The sequence below is a fragment of the Anolis carolinensis genome, unplaced genomic scaffold (genome assembly GCF_035594765.1).
Source record: "Anolis carolinensis isolate JA03-04 unplaced genomic scaffold, rAnoCar3.1.pri scaffold_11, whole genome shotgun sequence".
NCBI classification, from domain to species: domain Eukaryota; kingdom Metazoa; phylum Chordata; class Lepidosauria; order Squamata; family Dactyloidae; genus Anolis; species Anolis carolinensis.
The window spans coordinates 6,287,058-6,302,765 of NW_026943822.1; the positions used below are offsets into that span (position 1 = coordinate 6,287,058).

Consider the following 15,708-nt stretch of genomic DNA (forward strand, 5'->3'; position numbering starts at 1 on the left):
TGGCCTTTGCCTCTTTTTCTGCTTCTCCTTCATTGTTGTCCTGTTAAGCATGTGCAGGAGACACTCAGGCCCCTTCTACCCTGCCGTATACATTAGAGATTATTATAATTATAATAATAATTATTATTATTATTATTGTACCCCGCCACCATCTCCCCAGAGGGACTCGGGGAGGCTTACAGATTAAAAAACCAGCATACAGTAATATCAAATACAAAAACACACAAATAAATTTAAAAGGCATTAAAAATCACAATCATTATAAAACACATGAAAAACACAGCAATAAAAACATAAAATGAGCTGGGCAAAGTGCATTGAGTGGAACTTGTAAAAAAGAAGGAAGTTAAGGTGCTACAAAGTCATGGGAAGAGCCTTAAACTGGGGTGAAACTCTGAGGCTATTAGAGATTATCTGCTTTGAACCGGATTATATGGCAGTGTAGACTCATATAACCCAGTTCAGAGCAGATAATGTGGATTATCTGCTTTGATAGTTTGGATTATATGGCAGTGTAGAAGGGGCCTCTGTTTGTCGTTACAGTAGAGTCTCACTTATCCAAGCTAAACGGGCCAGCAGAAGTTTGGATAAGTGAATATCTTGAATAATAGGGAGGGATTAAGGAAAAGCCTATTAAACATCAAATTAGGTTATGATGGGGGGTCGTGAGGGGGTGTCAGAGGGGTCGCCAAAGACCACCAAAAACACATTTATGATGGTCTTAGGAACCCCTTTAGCAAAGACGGATGAAGTTCTCTCCGTCTCTTTGGCCCAATTCTATCATTGGTGGGGTTCAAGGGGCTCTTTGTAGGTGAACGATGCATCCCAGCAACTACAACTCCCAAATTTCAAGGTCTATTTTCCCCAAACTCCACCAGTGTTGACATTGGGCCATATTGAGAAGTTGTGCCAAGTTTGATACAGATCCATCATTGTTTGGAGTCCACAGTGCTTTCTGGATGTAGTTGAACTACAAGTCCCACACTTAAGGTCAATGCTCACCAAACCCTTCCGGTATTTTCTATTGGTCATGGGAGTTGTGTGTGCCAAGTTTGGCCCAATTCCATCATTGGTGGGGTTCAATGGCTCTTTGATTGTAGGTGAACTATAAATCCCAGCAACTACAACTCTTAAATATCAAGATCTATTTTCCCCAAACCCCACCAGTATCAACATTGGGCCATATTGAGTATTTGTACCAAGTTTGGTCCAGATCCATCATTGAGACCACAGTGCTCTCTGGATGTAGGTGAACTACAACTCCCAAACTCAAGGCCAATGCCCACCAAACCCCTCCAGTATTTTCTGTTGGTCATGGGAGCTCTTTGTGCCAAGTTTGGTTCAAATCCATCGTTGGTGGAGTTCCGAATACTCTTTGATTGTAGGTGTACTATAAATCCCAGCAACTAGAACTCCCAAATGACAAAAGAAATCCCCCCAACCCTACCAGTATTCAAATTTAGGCGTATCGGGTATTTGAGCCAAATGTGGTCCAGTGAATGAAAACACATCCTGCATTTCAGATATTTACATTATGATTCATAACAGGTGCAAAATGACAGTGATAAAGTCGCAACGGAAATAATGTTATGGCTGGGGGTCACCACCACATGAGGAACTCTTCTAAAGGGTTGCAGCATTAGGAAGGCTGAGAACCACTGGTGTGGACAATGGGATCTTCTCTTGGGAAAGGAACCTCGCATCAAGGCCAAATCCATTAGATCAGGACTGGGCCAACCTAACAGTAGGCTGCTAGGAATTGTGGGAGTTGAAGTCCAAAACACCTGGAGTTGGCCCAGGCCTGCATTAGATGATCCAGAGCCCCGATCTGCAGAGCCCGGTGGGCATTGCAAACACCACGTTGTGAATAATTTTGCCAAGGAAGCCTCAGGAAGCAGCGCCTTCTCCACCGGAAGCGCCTTCTGCCAGCTGCAATAAATCCCTCTGACCAAGAGGTCATGAGTTCGAGGCCAGCCCGTGTCGGGGTGAACACCCGACAATTAAAAATAAAATATAGCCCCTGCTCGTTGCTGACCTAAGCAACCCGAAAGATAGTTGCATCTATCAAGTAGGAAATTTAGGTACAGTAGAGTCTCACTCATCCAACAAAAACAGGCCGGCAGAACGTTGGATAAGCAAATATGTTGGATAATAAGGAGGGATTAAGGAAAAGCCTATTTTTTTGCAATTATTTTTATTATGCAATTTATAATTTATAAGTACATATCGTATTACAAGCAAGGTCCAATAATCTTTTTCATAATATAATAAAAACATATAGTAACTAACCCCACCAGAAATCAATATGTCGTGAGAGAAAGAAACCACTTACCATAATATAACACCAGTTAAGACAATGAAAAAAGAAAGAAAAAGAAAAAAATAATTAAAAAAATAATTTGGCATAGGTTCAGTTGCTGTATTATCCCTGTAGCTTCCGGAGCTCTAGATGTGATCCTCTTTATTTTTTCTCTTTATTCATATTTTTTAATTTTTTAGTTAAAATCCCAGGTCCTCCTTAGTCGAACTTTATGTGTATATTTATTTCTTCTTTTAATACTCTTTCATGTGTTTCCATGAAAAAAGGAATAGGAAAATAGGAAAAGCCTATTAAATGTCAAATTTGGTTATGATTTTACAAATTAAGCACCAAAACATCATGTTATACAACAAATTTGACAGAAAAATTAGTTCAGTTCAAAATAATGCTATGTAATAATTACTGTATTTACGAATTTAGCACCAAAATATCACGATTGAAAACATCGACTACAAAAATGAGTTGGATAATCCAGAATGTTGGATAAGTGAGAGACTACTGTACCACTTATATGTGGGGAGGCTAATTTACGACACCATAAAAATCACCCAGCCGCCATTGGAATGAGGAAGTGCCGGCACAGTGGATGATGAAGCAGCTGCTCCCCCTGTGGCCAGAATCAAGCATACACTCAGGAAGCTGGAAAAGATTTAAATTGCCTCTGTGTCTGTCTCTGTCTCTGTTCTATGTTATATGGCATTGAATGTTTGCCTTATATGAGTGCAATGTGATCCGCCCTGAGTCCCCTTTGGGGTGAGAAAGAAGGGCAGAATATAAATACAGTAGAGTCTCACTTATCCAATGTTCTGGATTATCCAACGCATTTTTGTAGTCAACGTTTTCAATATGTCGTGATATTTTGGTGCTAAATTCGTAAATACAGTAATTACTACATAGCATTACTGCGTATTGAACTACATTTTCTGTCAAATTTGTTGTATAACATGATATTTTGGTGCCTAATTTGTAAAATCATAACCTAATTTGATGTTTAATCGGCTTTTCCTTAATCCCTCCTTATTATCCAAAATATCCGCTTATCCAAGCTTCTGGATTATCCAAGCCATTTTTGTAGTCAATGTTTTCAATATATCATGATATTATATCATTATCCAACATATTCGCTTATCTAACGTTCTGCCGGCCCGTTTATGTTGGATAAGTGAGACTCTACTGTACTGTAAATAAATAAAATAAAATAAATAGACCGACTCGGCGGCCTTCTTCCCTCCCGCCTGATCCTCTCGGCCTTTCCTCAGCTATCTTCTCCTGATGCGCATGCGCCAAAGAGATCGGCTCCGGGGCGGGGCGGGGCGGGGCGGCTCGAGATGTCAGCGGCCGTCAAAGACGCGTGAGTGGGGCGGGCCTTGTTGCCCAGGGCAACGCCGGCGCAGTTCCGGGCGGGAGATTTGCCTTTTGAAGGGATTCCAGGCGGGAGCGGAGTCTCGCGTGGCCGCTTCCTTTCCCGTTTCTGGCCTTTCTGAGGGAGGATAAAACAAGCACACGGACCCGCCCGCCTGTGCTTCCATCTCCTTCGAGGCTTGGAGGGAATGGACTGGGCGGCCTGGCCTTCTCAGTCGCCTTCACTCTTCTGACAGGAAGCTCAGGAAGTAAACACATGTGAAGCTCAAAGACGTTTTTCCTCAGACTTGAGATGGAGCAGAGAATCCTCTCCCTGGCAGCAGAGGGGGAACCAGAGCGGCTTCAGGCCTTTCTGCAAAACCTGAAAGGAAAGGAGGTGAGACACGACAGCGACGATGATGGCGATAATAATAATAATAATAATAATACAGTAGAGTCTCACTTATCCAAGCTAAACCGGCCGGCAGAACGTTGGATAAGCAAATGTGTTGGATAATAAGGAGGGATTAAGGAAAAGCCTATTAAACATCAAATTAGGTTATGATTTTACAAATTAAGCACCAAAACATCATGTTATACAACAAATTGGACAGAAAAAGTAGTTCAATACACAGTAATGTTATGTTGTAATTACTGTATTTACTAATTTAGCACCAAAATATCATGATACAGCAGAGTCTCACTCATCCAACATATACAGGCCGGCAGAACGTTGGATAAGCAAATATCTTGGATAATAAGGAGGGATTAAGGAAAAGCCTATTAAACATCAAATTAGGTTATGATTTTACAAATTAAGCACCAAAACATCATGTTATATAACACATTTGACAGAAAAAGTAGTTCAGTACCCAGTAATGTTATGTTGTAATTACTGTATTTACGAATTTAGCACCAAAATATCATGATATATTGAAAACATCGTGCCTTGGATAATCCAGAAGCTTGGATAAGCGAGTCTTGGATAAGTGAGACTCTACTGTAATAATATTAATAATATAATAAATGAATAAACAAACAACAGGGAAAACTCACCCGCTATCAGGACCTATAATAATAATAATAACAACTTTATTTTTATACCCCGCCCCATCTCCCCGGAGGGACTCGGAGCGGCTTACATGGGGCCATGCCCGACACAACAATACAATAACAACAATAAGACAATAAAACAAATTTCGCACCAATAAAACATCGACATCAGTAAAACAGTCATAAAAAGTCAGCATACAGCATAAAAAGTTAAAAACGGGAGGTTAAACACGGATCTGGGCCAAAGTGCAGAAAACTTCAACATGGGAGAGGTAGTTCCAGAGCTAAAATAGTCAATAAAGTGCAAAGTAATAATGGCCAGGCATCCTATTGTTGAATGGGCAGATAGATCAAACCTACAATGATTAATCCTCGAAGGCCTTTTGGAAGAGCCAGGTTTTTAGGCTCTTCTGGAAGGAGAGGAGGGTAGGGGCCTGCCTGATCTCCCTGGGGAGCAAGTTCCAAAGCCGGGGGGCCACGACGGAGAAGGCCCTCTCAAGACTGAACTTCAAAGACTCTGGCAGAAACCAGTGCAGGTGGTCCCGGTGTTGATTGGCACATTGGGTGCCGTGCCAAAAGATCTCAGCCAGCATTTGGAAAGAATAGACATTGACAAAATTATGATCTGCCAACTGCAAAAGGCCACCCTATTGAGATCTGCCCACATCATCTGAAAATACATCACACAGTCCTAGACACTTAGGAAGTGTTGGACTTGTGATTTTGTGATATGAAATCCAGCATATCTATCTTGTTTTCTGTGTCATACAATAATAATAAATGACTTCATTTTTATATCCCACCTCCCCGGAGGGACTCGGGGCAGCTCACATGGGGAGCACACCCAATCCAACAACAATTAAAACAGGGTTGTATGTTTTCCAGGCTGTATGGCCATGTTCCAGAAGTATTCTCTCCTGACGTTTCGCCCACATTTATAGTAGGCATCCTCAGAGGTTGTGAAGTATGGAGAAACTACCGTGTTTCCCCTGAAAATAAGACAGTGTATTATAATAATTTTTACTTCCAAAGATGCGCTAGGTCTTATTTTTGGGGGATGTCTTATTTTTCCATGAAGAAGAATTCACATTTGTTGTTGAACAAAAAAAAATGAACAGTAGTATGCTTCCTGTACGCCGCTCCAGTTATAAGTCTGGCTGCCAAAAATTAGATTAAAGAGACATGGAGTAAACTATAGAAGGACCTCTTCTCAATGCTAACTAAATTTCCTAACATATCTTTACATATTGGGTGATCTAAATGCAAGGATGTGTTTTTCGGGCTTGGTCCCCATGTAAGCCGCCCCGAGTCCCTTCGGGGAGATGGAGGCAGGTTAGAAGAATAAAGCATTCTCTCCTGGCATTTCACCCACATCTATGGCAGGCATCCTCAGAGGTTGTGAGGTCTGTTTGAAACTAGCCCAGTGGGGTTTATATACTTGTGGAAGGTTCTTTGCAACATTATGCTAGAGGTAGGCTTGGATTTCTTAGGACCAGTTTCACGGAGGGCAGCTAGATCTGACCAGGTTTATGTTCATGAGTTGGTCAGCAGATAAACCAGAATTTGTTTGGATATTGTTGTATTACGACTTGCATAGTCTCTAGACTACATAGACTATAAAATTTGAAAAGCCAAATTCTTCAAAATCCAATTCTTACAGAGAACAGAAAGTGAGGCGAAATCTTCTGAATGGGGGAACAAACAGCAAAACAAATGCCACAGGGGTGTTTACCCTTCCCTGTGCTATCCAAAGCGACATATGTATATATATTTGGCTGGAGTTATTCTTAAAAATGCCCCTGTTCTGACTTACATACAAATTCAGCTTAAGAACAAACCTATAGAACCTATCTTGTTTGTAATTTGGGAACTGCCTGTATAATGACAAATACATCTTATGGTTCTTTTCTTCTTGCTGCAGTTGAGTGACCTGGTTACAAAGCAGGCTTTGAGAGGGAAGGAGATCTGTGTCTTTCTCAGGGGGATCTTCAAAGGTATGAGGCCATGATCTGTGACGGACTGAACTGTGGAACCAGGCGTTCGGCCCATCATAGGAATATTTAAAGTTGAAGTGAAAGTTGAAAGTGCAGTGACCCAGGACGGTGTACAGACAACGGCTAGGTCGTTGCGTAATATATGATGTTATTTTATGTGATGTGTTTAATAATGTTTAATGTTTTATTAGGGGAGGGTCAACTTTGATGTTTTATGCTGTTTTGTATCGAGGGCATTGAACCGCTCTGAATCCCCTTCGGGATTGAGGAGGGCGGTATATAAATATCGCAAATAAAATAATAAATAAATTCAACATGGCTTGGTTTTTTTTAGGCTTTTGATTCAACTACAAACATTTATGTGTACGAGTCTTCTACGTTACTCAAATATATGCAAAATTAAGTTTCCAAATAGTACTGTTGGGGTTTAGGGAGACTTCATAGCTCTTGTCTTGTGAAATATTCCTACCAGGTGGGCTTCCTGGCATTAGTATCACCATAGTGTTTAGCAACAATTAATTCCTTCTTCATAGTGAATATCGTTTGACCAACAAATCTAAACATTTGGGAAATTTTTAATTGGCTTTGTTTTTACTGAGGTAGGAATATCCTCACATTACAGTTGCACAGGACATTTTAGTGGCTGGTGAATTATGTCTTTATCAATTCATCAGTTGAAGTCCAAGCCACCATCATTCCTTTTCGCCAGAAAGCTGTGTTGAAATGCTCATCTTGATGCCTTCCTTTATTACTGTATTTCTATCCTCCACACTAGGTTCTCCTTGCTCCCAACAGAATGGTGTTGTTAGGAGACTTAGTGTTTACAAGCACTGTATCCAGTTGGTGGAGTCGGGGGACCTGCATGTGGAATCTGCATCTGAGATTATACGGCTCCTTATGCTAGAGGTAGGCTTGGGTTTCTTAGGACCAGTTTCACTGAGGGCAGCTAGATCTGACCAGGTTTATGTTCTTGAGTTGGTCAGCAGATAACCCAGAATTTGTTTGGATATTGTATTACCACTCCCATTGGCTCTTGACTACATAGTCTGTGGTGAGGTATGCTGGGAGTTCTTCAGAAACATCCAGAGAATCAAATCCCCCACCTTAATGTAAAAGATGCATTTTCTGTAGTTTATTCTGTACACCGTTATGCTGATGCATTTTGTCTCATGGAACTTATTTAATCTTCTTGATCAAGCAATCATACTCCAAGAAAAAAGTGTTGCCGACTTACTGGATAGGTGTCTCTTGTCATCTTATTATCCTGCATACTGATATTATTAACCCTTTTGACTTTTGGAGCTGCTCATGATCTGAAATTTAGTCTGTCTCCATGCCAGGAAATATACAGAATGTCCATAAAGTCTCTTTACCATTAAAAAAAATTACAAAAGCAAAAAAAAAAGTCTAATATGTGCTATGTACAAATTGACAGACGTGATGGAGGATATCTTCCATACTTAGCTCTGTCGTTTTGCTGAATCTGATTTTGTTTCGATAAACCATGCAACACATTGTGCCTTCTCTGGAGGAGTAGCCATTTTTAGGGGTTCCTTTCATTTAATAGTACCTGCTTCATCAGCAGGGTACCTGAAATACCCAAAGGCAGTGTGATTTAAAACTTTGATAACCACTGAGTACATAGAACAAATCTGACTGAGATATCTCATCAATTACCTTTGTAATATTTTTAAAATGGTAAAGAGGCTTTACAGACACCCCCTGTGTGTGTGTGTGTGTGTGTGTGTGTTACCTGTTTATTTCTGCTTGTGAGGCTGCTGCTGTTAAATATGCAGGAGCAGAGCCAGTGGAAAGAGTTGGCAGTTTTTTAAAGACAGCATTGCATGTCTGCTAACATTGGCCATCATCAAAGGTAGTTTGCACATTGTAATAGTTAAAGATTCCTGATCTTCAATTTCTTATTGACTGATGTGACATAGCAGAGCAGTGTTTCCTTTTTGCTCATGTGGAAACACGTTCCAGAATGCGAGTACAACAGCTCTTTGTAAAGTGATGTTTTTAGTTGCATCTTGAGAGTTAATTCCTTCTTCTTCCACGACCACTTGTTGGTTAATTGTATCCCTCCAAATGGTATTCTTACATGTTGTTCTTCATTGGTCAGGCTCACAAACTGCCAGGCCCCGCATTGGCTGACCTGGCCACTTTGTTTGTTGATGCTGTCAAAGGAGGTGGCCTGCTCAGTGGTAAATCCTTGGAGCTGTTTCCTACTGTTCTAACAGCACTGGCAACATCCAAAGAGACCTTGGTTTATGGGACAGGTAAGCCCTTTCCTGTTTTATTGCCTCTCTAATTCTTTCTCCAAAGTGCCTTTCTGTTACGTGATTTTGTTTCCCTCTTCCAGGTGAGCTGAATGGAGAAGAACTGAAGAAACAGCTGATCAATACCCTGTGCTCCAGCAGGTAGGCATTTCTTTGCCAGATCATGTTCCGGTTTATTGCTTCCCTTCATAACTGGACAAAATGCACTAATTTTAAAAAGGTATTTTGGCATATAGAAAATCAAGCACCAAAGTCACTGTAAGTGGTTTTTCACAGATTTTCACTTTTTTACTCATTTTCTTTGCTTTATGTCTGAAGTGAATGGATTATTTCAGACAAAATCATCCATTCGGACAGAGATTTTCTTTTGGTGCAAGGATCTCAGGAGTTGAGCCAGTTTCATCAGATGTCCAATCCTATGGCATCATAAATTTAAGTATTTAAGGTGTGACGGGATACCATGTGCTCCTTTTGCTGCAACAAACAGCTAACCTTCTGAAAGTTTTTTCCATTGGGAGTTTATTTTCTGTTTTTTATTTTCTGTTTTTTAACAGGTGGGGTCATCAACATGTGATTCATTTAACTTCTATGTTCAGGTAATCTAACCTATATAATACTACAATTATTTGGTTTTCTCTTGTGGCTTAAATGTCCTCCCAAAGTACAGGCACTTTAATCACAGTCCATGTTTGCATTTGGGAAGAGGTCTTAGGCAGTCAGTCTTTGGAAAGCTCTGAATAGAGGGATCTAAGTTGCATCACCTGGGAATGGCTCAAGCTCCAGTAGTAGCCCTTGCAACATTTAATGAGTCGGAAAGATGGGAAAGGCTTATGACAAATAACTCTGCATCTAGCCCTCCTCATGGGTTAGGGAACACATTCCATCACAACACCATGGAGCCATGGGAGTTGTAGTTTTGCAAGGTCTTTTATCTTCTCTCCCAAAGAGTGCTGGTGTCTCACCTAACTACAAATCCAAGCATTTCATAGCATTGGGCCATGGCAGTTAAAGTGGTGTCAAATAGTCTTGTGCATTTGTATAAAATCGCTACTTGTTTCTATTTGTTTCATTGTCCGTCAGCTGCTTCCATCCGAATGAGCTCTTTCGTTTCACCATCCGAATATAAAAATGCATTCATCCCACTGGCAGCAATGGGCGGGCTGCCCAGGCTCCCCTTCTGCTCAGTTTTAGGGATGGAGGGGTGAAAATCACCACACATGGAGGGCATATCTACCACTTTTAGCCCTCCAACTCTTACAAGGTTTGGATCATCCCCCACATTTTAGATATTTTCTTTTCTTTCTATAAATAAAATCTTAAAAACATTCCCTCTTTCCCTGCTGGTCCTGCCCTCTAACCTAAGGGCTTAAGATACCACTGATTCTGAGAGGTCTCCCTCTCAATCTACGGAGAAGACCTGAGGTTAAAGAATAAGCAGGCTGCAAGGCCGGCACTGAGTCAGGCAAGGGGCAACAAGCGGGGCAGGCAGAGGAACGAACAGCAGCAAAGGAAACGGTTTTGTGCTGCTTTCATTTTCATTTCACTGTATGGGGAGGGTTCTGCCGTACTTTGCAATACGAATGAACGATACAGTACAAAAGCACGAATGAGACATAGGAAACAAATACCGGGCAATACTCTTTGTCAAACTGCATTAATTCTACACTGTAGATGCACCCTAGGATGCTTTCAAAGGTCAGCGAACCATGCCTATATCTTTAAAGGCTTAGATCCTTCCTTTACAGAGAGGATTCTGTTTTCTGCTTGCTCTAGAGCAAACTAGGCTGTGTACATGGCTCAGGTTTTTGTTAGATTGCATGACCATTTACTACTTGGGAACTGCAGCCCTCAACGTGTGAAAGGTCATATTTTCACCATATCTGCTCCCGTTGCCTTTTCATAGAATCATGCAGGAAACGTACAATCAAAGCACTCCTGACAGGTGGCTCTCCGGCCTCTGCTTGAAAGTCCTTTGGGATGATACTGATTTGTGTTTTGTTTTCCCCCCTTCGTCCTCTCCAGGGATGTCCCACTAAGTACAGAAGAGCTGCAGTTTGTGGTGGAGAAAGTCCTAAGGATGTTTCCTAAGTTAGACCTCCAAGAAATCCCTCCTTTAGTTTATCAACTCCTGTTGCTTTCTTCCAAGGTAAAATCTTCATAGAAACTGTGTTATGAATAACTTTTCAATAACTTTAAAGCATAGGTTCTTTTTATTGCAGTTTCAGTGTGAGAAGTATATCAGAACTTTTACAGAACAACATTTAGACATGCAGATACTGTGTAACAGCATTGGATTCACAAGCAACTTACAGTTACATTGGCTAGCAAACAAACAAACATGGGGGTTACATTTTCACTCAGCATTCACACACATGTTTAGGCATTCATCCTCACACACATATCCAAGTATTACCAGATCTTTTTCTCACTCCTTGGAGAAGCACCTGCTTAGGCAAGGCCCTGCTTCCTCTGCAGCCTGCCAACACACAGTTCCAAAATGCCAAAACACCAAAGCTCCCAAAAGCACATGACTCCAAAACGCACTCCTTCCTCTTCCCTTGAGAAAAGGAGGCCCAAAGTGATCACACTGCTTCCATTACATATCTGCCACTTTCTCATACACCATCTCCACTGAGCATGGAGGGTGAACTGCCTTGCTGTCTGTCACGATTTCTGGATTGTCATAAGGTCACTTATATAGCAATATTTTGCTGATGTTGTCCCAAAATTGTAAATGAATGATAGACGTTTTCCATCCTGGCTCCATCTCAGTTTCCTGGACCAGATGTTGATTCTTCCTGATTGGTGTTGGCCTTCTGTTGACTTCCTTATTAACATCCTTTGTCTCTGCCTCAAAAGTTCATCAAGTTAGCAAATGTTGGCAGATATAAACAGACGTAAACATTTCCCTTATCACTGTCACAGTTCTTATCACAGTTAGTTAGGCAGGTCAACTATTTGAGTTCTTATTAGCAGTTTTTTTATTACAATTCAGCAAGCAGGTAGTTAGTCATTACCGGCCTTAATATTCTTGAATGGTGTCTCCAAATTATTAGCTCTCATTCATACATCCTTCCATACAATTCATTCATACCCACACATATTAAAATCACATTTATAAAGTCTGCACATATTTTTGTGACAACTGAACAAATTTCAGCACTTGGACCCACTGGACATGTGTGTTCAGTCTTGTTTTCATAGCCTATGATTAATAACCTCATTCGTGTCTAAAAATAATCTCACTGTTGGATATCTATCACAATGTTGTATTAGCATTTGCTGAACCCCATGACTGCATAGAAGCTAAAATGAGAAATGATCTAACATTAGAACTGAAAATTATACTCATGGAAATAATGGATAGTTCTTTGATATTAATGAAGTACCCAATAGTTCATGTCGATGTTAAATAACTGAATGCCTTACTTTGGCCTGAGAACCTTTTTGTCAAATTGTGAAGACCCAAAAGGATTGTACCACCCCGAACATATGGATGCTCATTGATGACTTCCTATTATTATTTTATTAATATGTATGTTCTTTTCTTGTTTCGTAATCTATCAGGGTAGTAAGAAAAACATATTGCAAGGAATCATCAACTTTTTCAACCAAATGGATAAAAAGCTAAAAGAGGAACAGAAGAATTCAGAGTAAGTCGCTCCTTGTGTTCTTAATATTTCTGGTGTTTTTTAACCCAGTAATTGCTCCTCCAGCGTGAGATTGATGTACTTTTGTGTGATTGTTCTCGCTTGTGTCTGTGTTACAACTATGAGTGTATCTTTGACCTTTGTGTGGCCAACTCTTTCAGGTCAATGGACCTCGAAGAAGCCACGGTTCCTGCAGATCAGCTCCGTCACGTGGAAGGCACCATCGTTCTGCATATAGTGCTGGCCATTAATTTGGACCAGGATTTAGGAAAGGAGCTAATAAAATACTTAAAGGTATGCCAAATGTGTAATAAAGCTAGGTAGTGTTAGTGCTCATCAGTGCCTTGGAAGGTCATTTATAATTGACCTAATAGACTTCCAGAATTGTAACATTGTTCTCATTGAAGCTAATCATGATTTGGGACGCCAGGTTGCTTTTGCCGTCTTACTGAGTTCTGTGTGATTCCCCTAAAGAATGGAACCCAAAATAAACTCTATTACTCCTTTCCACCTAAAGCCAAGGATACCACCCTGATCCTGAGCTGGTGTTTGTCATCAGTAATGGACAGGATGAGAGCAAACAAGTTGAGAGGTACTTTTGGTCAGTCGGAAGGCGTATCAAGGTGTGAGGTTACAGCCTGTGTTGGATGGGGTCACGCTCCCCCTGAAGACACAGGTCCGCATGATGGGGGTGACCCTGGGCTCATCGCTGACCTTGGAGGCCCAGGTATTGGCAATGGCCAGGAGCACCTTTGCACAGTTAAAATTTGTGTGCTAGCTGCGCCCGTACCTTGAAAAGCCAGACATGGCCATGGTTGTCCATGCTTTAGGCACATCCCGATAGGATTACTGCAACGCTCTGTATGTGGGGCTGCCTTTGAAGATAGTTCAGAAGGCTTAACTGGTTCAGAGATCAGCCAGTTTACTAACTAGAGCACCATTCATAGAATCAGAGTTGAAAGAGACCTCATGGGCCATCCAGTCCAACCCCCTGTAAGACGCAGGAAAATCTCATTCAAAGCACCCCCGACATATAGCCATCTAGCCTCTGCCTAAAAGCCTCCAAAGAAGGAGCTTCCACCACAGTCCAGGGCAGAGAGTTCCAGTGCTGAACAGCCCTTCTCACCGTGAGGAAGTTCTTCCTGATGTTCAGGTGGAATCTCCTTTCTTGTAGTTTGAAGCCATTGTTCCGCATCCTAGTCTCCAGGGCAGCACAAAACAAGCTTGCTCCCTCCTCCCTATGACATCCTCTCATATTTGTACATGGCTATCATGTCTCCTCTCAGCCTTCTCTTCTGCAGGCTAAACATGCCCAGACCCAGCTCTTTAAGCCACTCCCCATAGGGCTTGTTCTCCAGACCTTTCCAGACCTCTGGACGCTTTCCAGCTTGTCAACATCTCCCTTCAACTGCGGTGCCCAGAATTGGACACAATATTCCAGGTGTGGCCTGACCAAGGCAGAATAGAGGGGTAGCATGACTTCCCTGGATCTAGACGCTATATCCCTATATATTCAGGCCAAAATCCCATTGGCTTTTTTCGCTGCCGCATCACATTGTAGGCTCATGTTTAACTTGTCCACGAGGACTCCCAAGATCTTTTTTACAAACAATATTTGACTTTTATAACTTTTGCCAATGTTGCTTTCTCTGTGTTAATTTATGTGTAAATGTTTTTAAATGTTTTGAATGTGTTGTTTGTTTGTTTACCTTATATCTACCCTACCTGTATCTACCACGAAGGTGTTATTTTTACAGAACTGAATGTTTGCCATGTTTTTGTGTTATGTTTGGAAGCCTCTTGACACCTCTTTAGGGAGAGAGGTGCAGATTAGAAATAAAAATTATTATTATTATTATTATTATAGTAGAGTCTCACTAATCCAACATAAACGGGCCGGCAGAATGTTGGATAAGTGAATATGTTGGATAATAAGGAGAGATTAAGGAAAAGCCTATTAAACATCAAATTAGGTTATGAATTCACAAATTAAGCACCAAAACATCACGTTATACAACAAATTTGACAGAAAAAGTAGGTCAATACACAGTAATGCTATGTAGTAATTACTGTATTTACGAATTTAGCACCAAAATATCATGATTTATTGAAAACATTGACTACAAAAATGTGTTGGATAATCCAGAATGTTGGATAAGCGAGTGTTGGATAAGTGAGACTCTACTGTATTATTTTATTTTCTGGCCTGTGATCTGCTGCTATCTTCACTGTGAGGAATGTTAAATCCATGTTTCTCTCTTCACAAAAAAGGGAGACAAACAAGCAAAATTGAAAGTAAAGACTTCTATATTTGCTCAGCCAGGCAAACAGAAGGAGAGTGGCTGAACTTGTGTTCTCATTTTGTCTATTTCTGCAAGCTAAAGACAAAGGGAAAGCAGCCTCCAACTTAGTGGAATTTGCTGTGAGAATATTATAGCCCCACGCACTGGTTCAAAACCAAATGAGTTTCTGACTCTCTCAAGCAAGGCTTTATTAGAGTAACTATTAGCAGAGTTGTATCGTATTTTTCATGCAGCAAGAAGAGCAGAGGCTTCTCACTGCACTATTTCACTTGATTGCCCAGATGTTACTCTCTTTTCTCAAGCAAAACTTTATTTCCAGTTTGAACTGTGCTAAGGAGTTATCACATGTAAGATTATTAATACAGTGGTACATCAACAACTCTCTAATGTGTTTTGGTTGCTTGATGTTTTCCAGGCAGAGCAGCAGGGAGACCCCAGCAGAGCCCTATGTCCCTTCAGTGTCACCATTCTGCTCTCAATGGCCAAAATACACCGGTTTGAAGAGCAGGTATACACTTTTCCTTCTCAATTTTGACCACATCAGGGAGTCAGAGAATGCTTATGTGTACTATTTTATAACCTGCCCTTATATTCCAAGGGTCTCAGGGCAGTATTCAATACAGTTTATAACAACAAGAATAATTTTGAAGTACTGAAAGCATATTGAATCACTTAAAACAACAATTTAAAACTAGTTAACACAATTTAAAATATTGTAACCCATGACACATGTGTAAATTATATAAAGACTGTCAGAAATATTAACAA

At 40.8% G+C, this 15,708-nt stretch overlaps 1 protein-coding gene across 2 annotated transcripts in view; it reads left to right on the forward strand.

Moving 5' to 3' along the window:
* Positions 1-3,713: 3,713 nt before the first annotated feature.
* fanci (FA complementation group I) overlaps positions 3,714-15,708 on the forward strand; it is a 44,819-nt gene continuing 32,824 nt past the window's right edge. The window contains exons 1-10 of one of the 2 annotated variants that reach the window (XM_008120175.3): positions 3,714-4,058; positions 6,636-6,708; positions 7,484-7,614; positions 8,831-8,987; positions 9,071-9,128; positions 9,542-9,583; positions 11,010-11,133; positions 12,555-12,640; positions 12,799-12,931; positions 15,356-15,448. In XM_008120175.3, coding sequence (XP_008118382.2) covers positions 3,975-4,058; positions 6,636-6,708; positions 7,484-7,614; positions 8,831-8,987; positions 9,071-9,128; positions 9,542-9,583; positions 11,010-11,133; positions 12,555-12,640; positions 12,799-12,931; positions 15,356-15,448 — 981 coding nt within the window. In that variant the 5' untranslated portion in view covers positions 3,714-3,974. Of the gene's footprint in view, positions 4,059-6,635; positions 6,709-7,483; positions 7,615-8,830; positions 8,988-9,070; positions 9,129-9,541; positions 9,584-11,009; positions 11,134-12,554; positions 12,641-12,798; positions 12,932-15,355; positions 15,449-15,708 lie in introns of those variants that run through there. The other variant, XM_062963556.1, reaches the window with a different exon arrangement.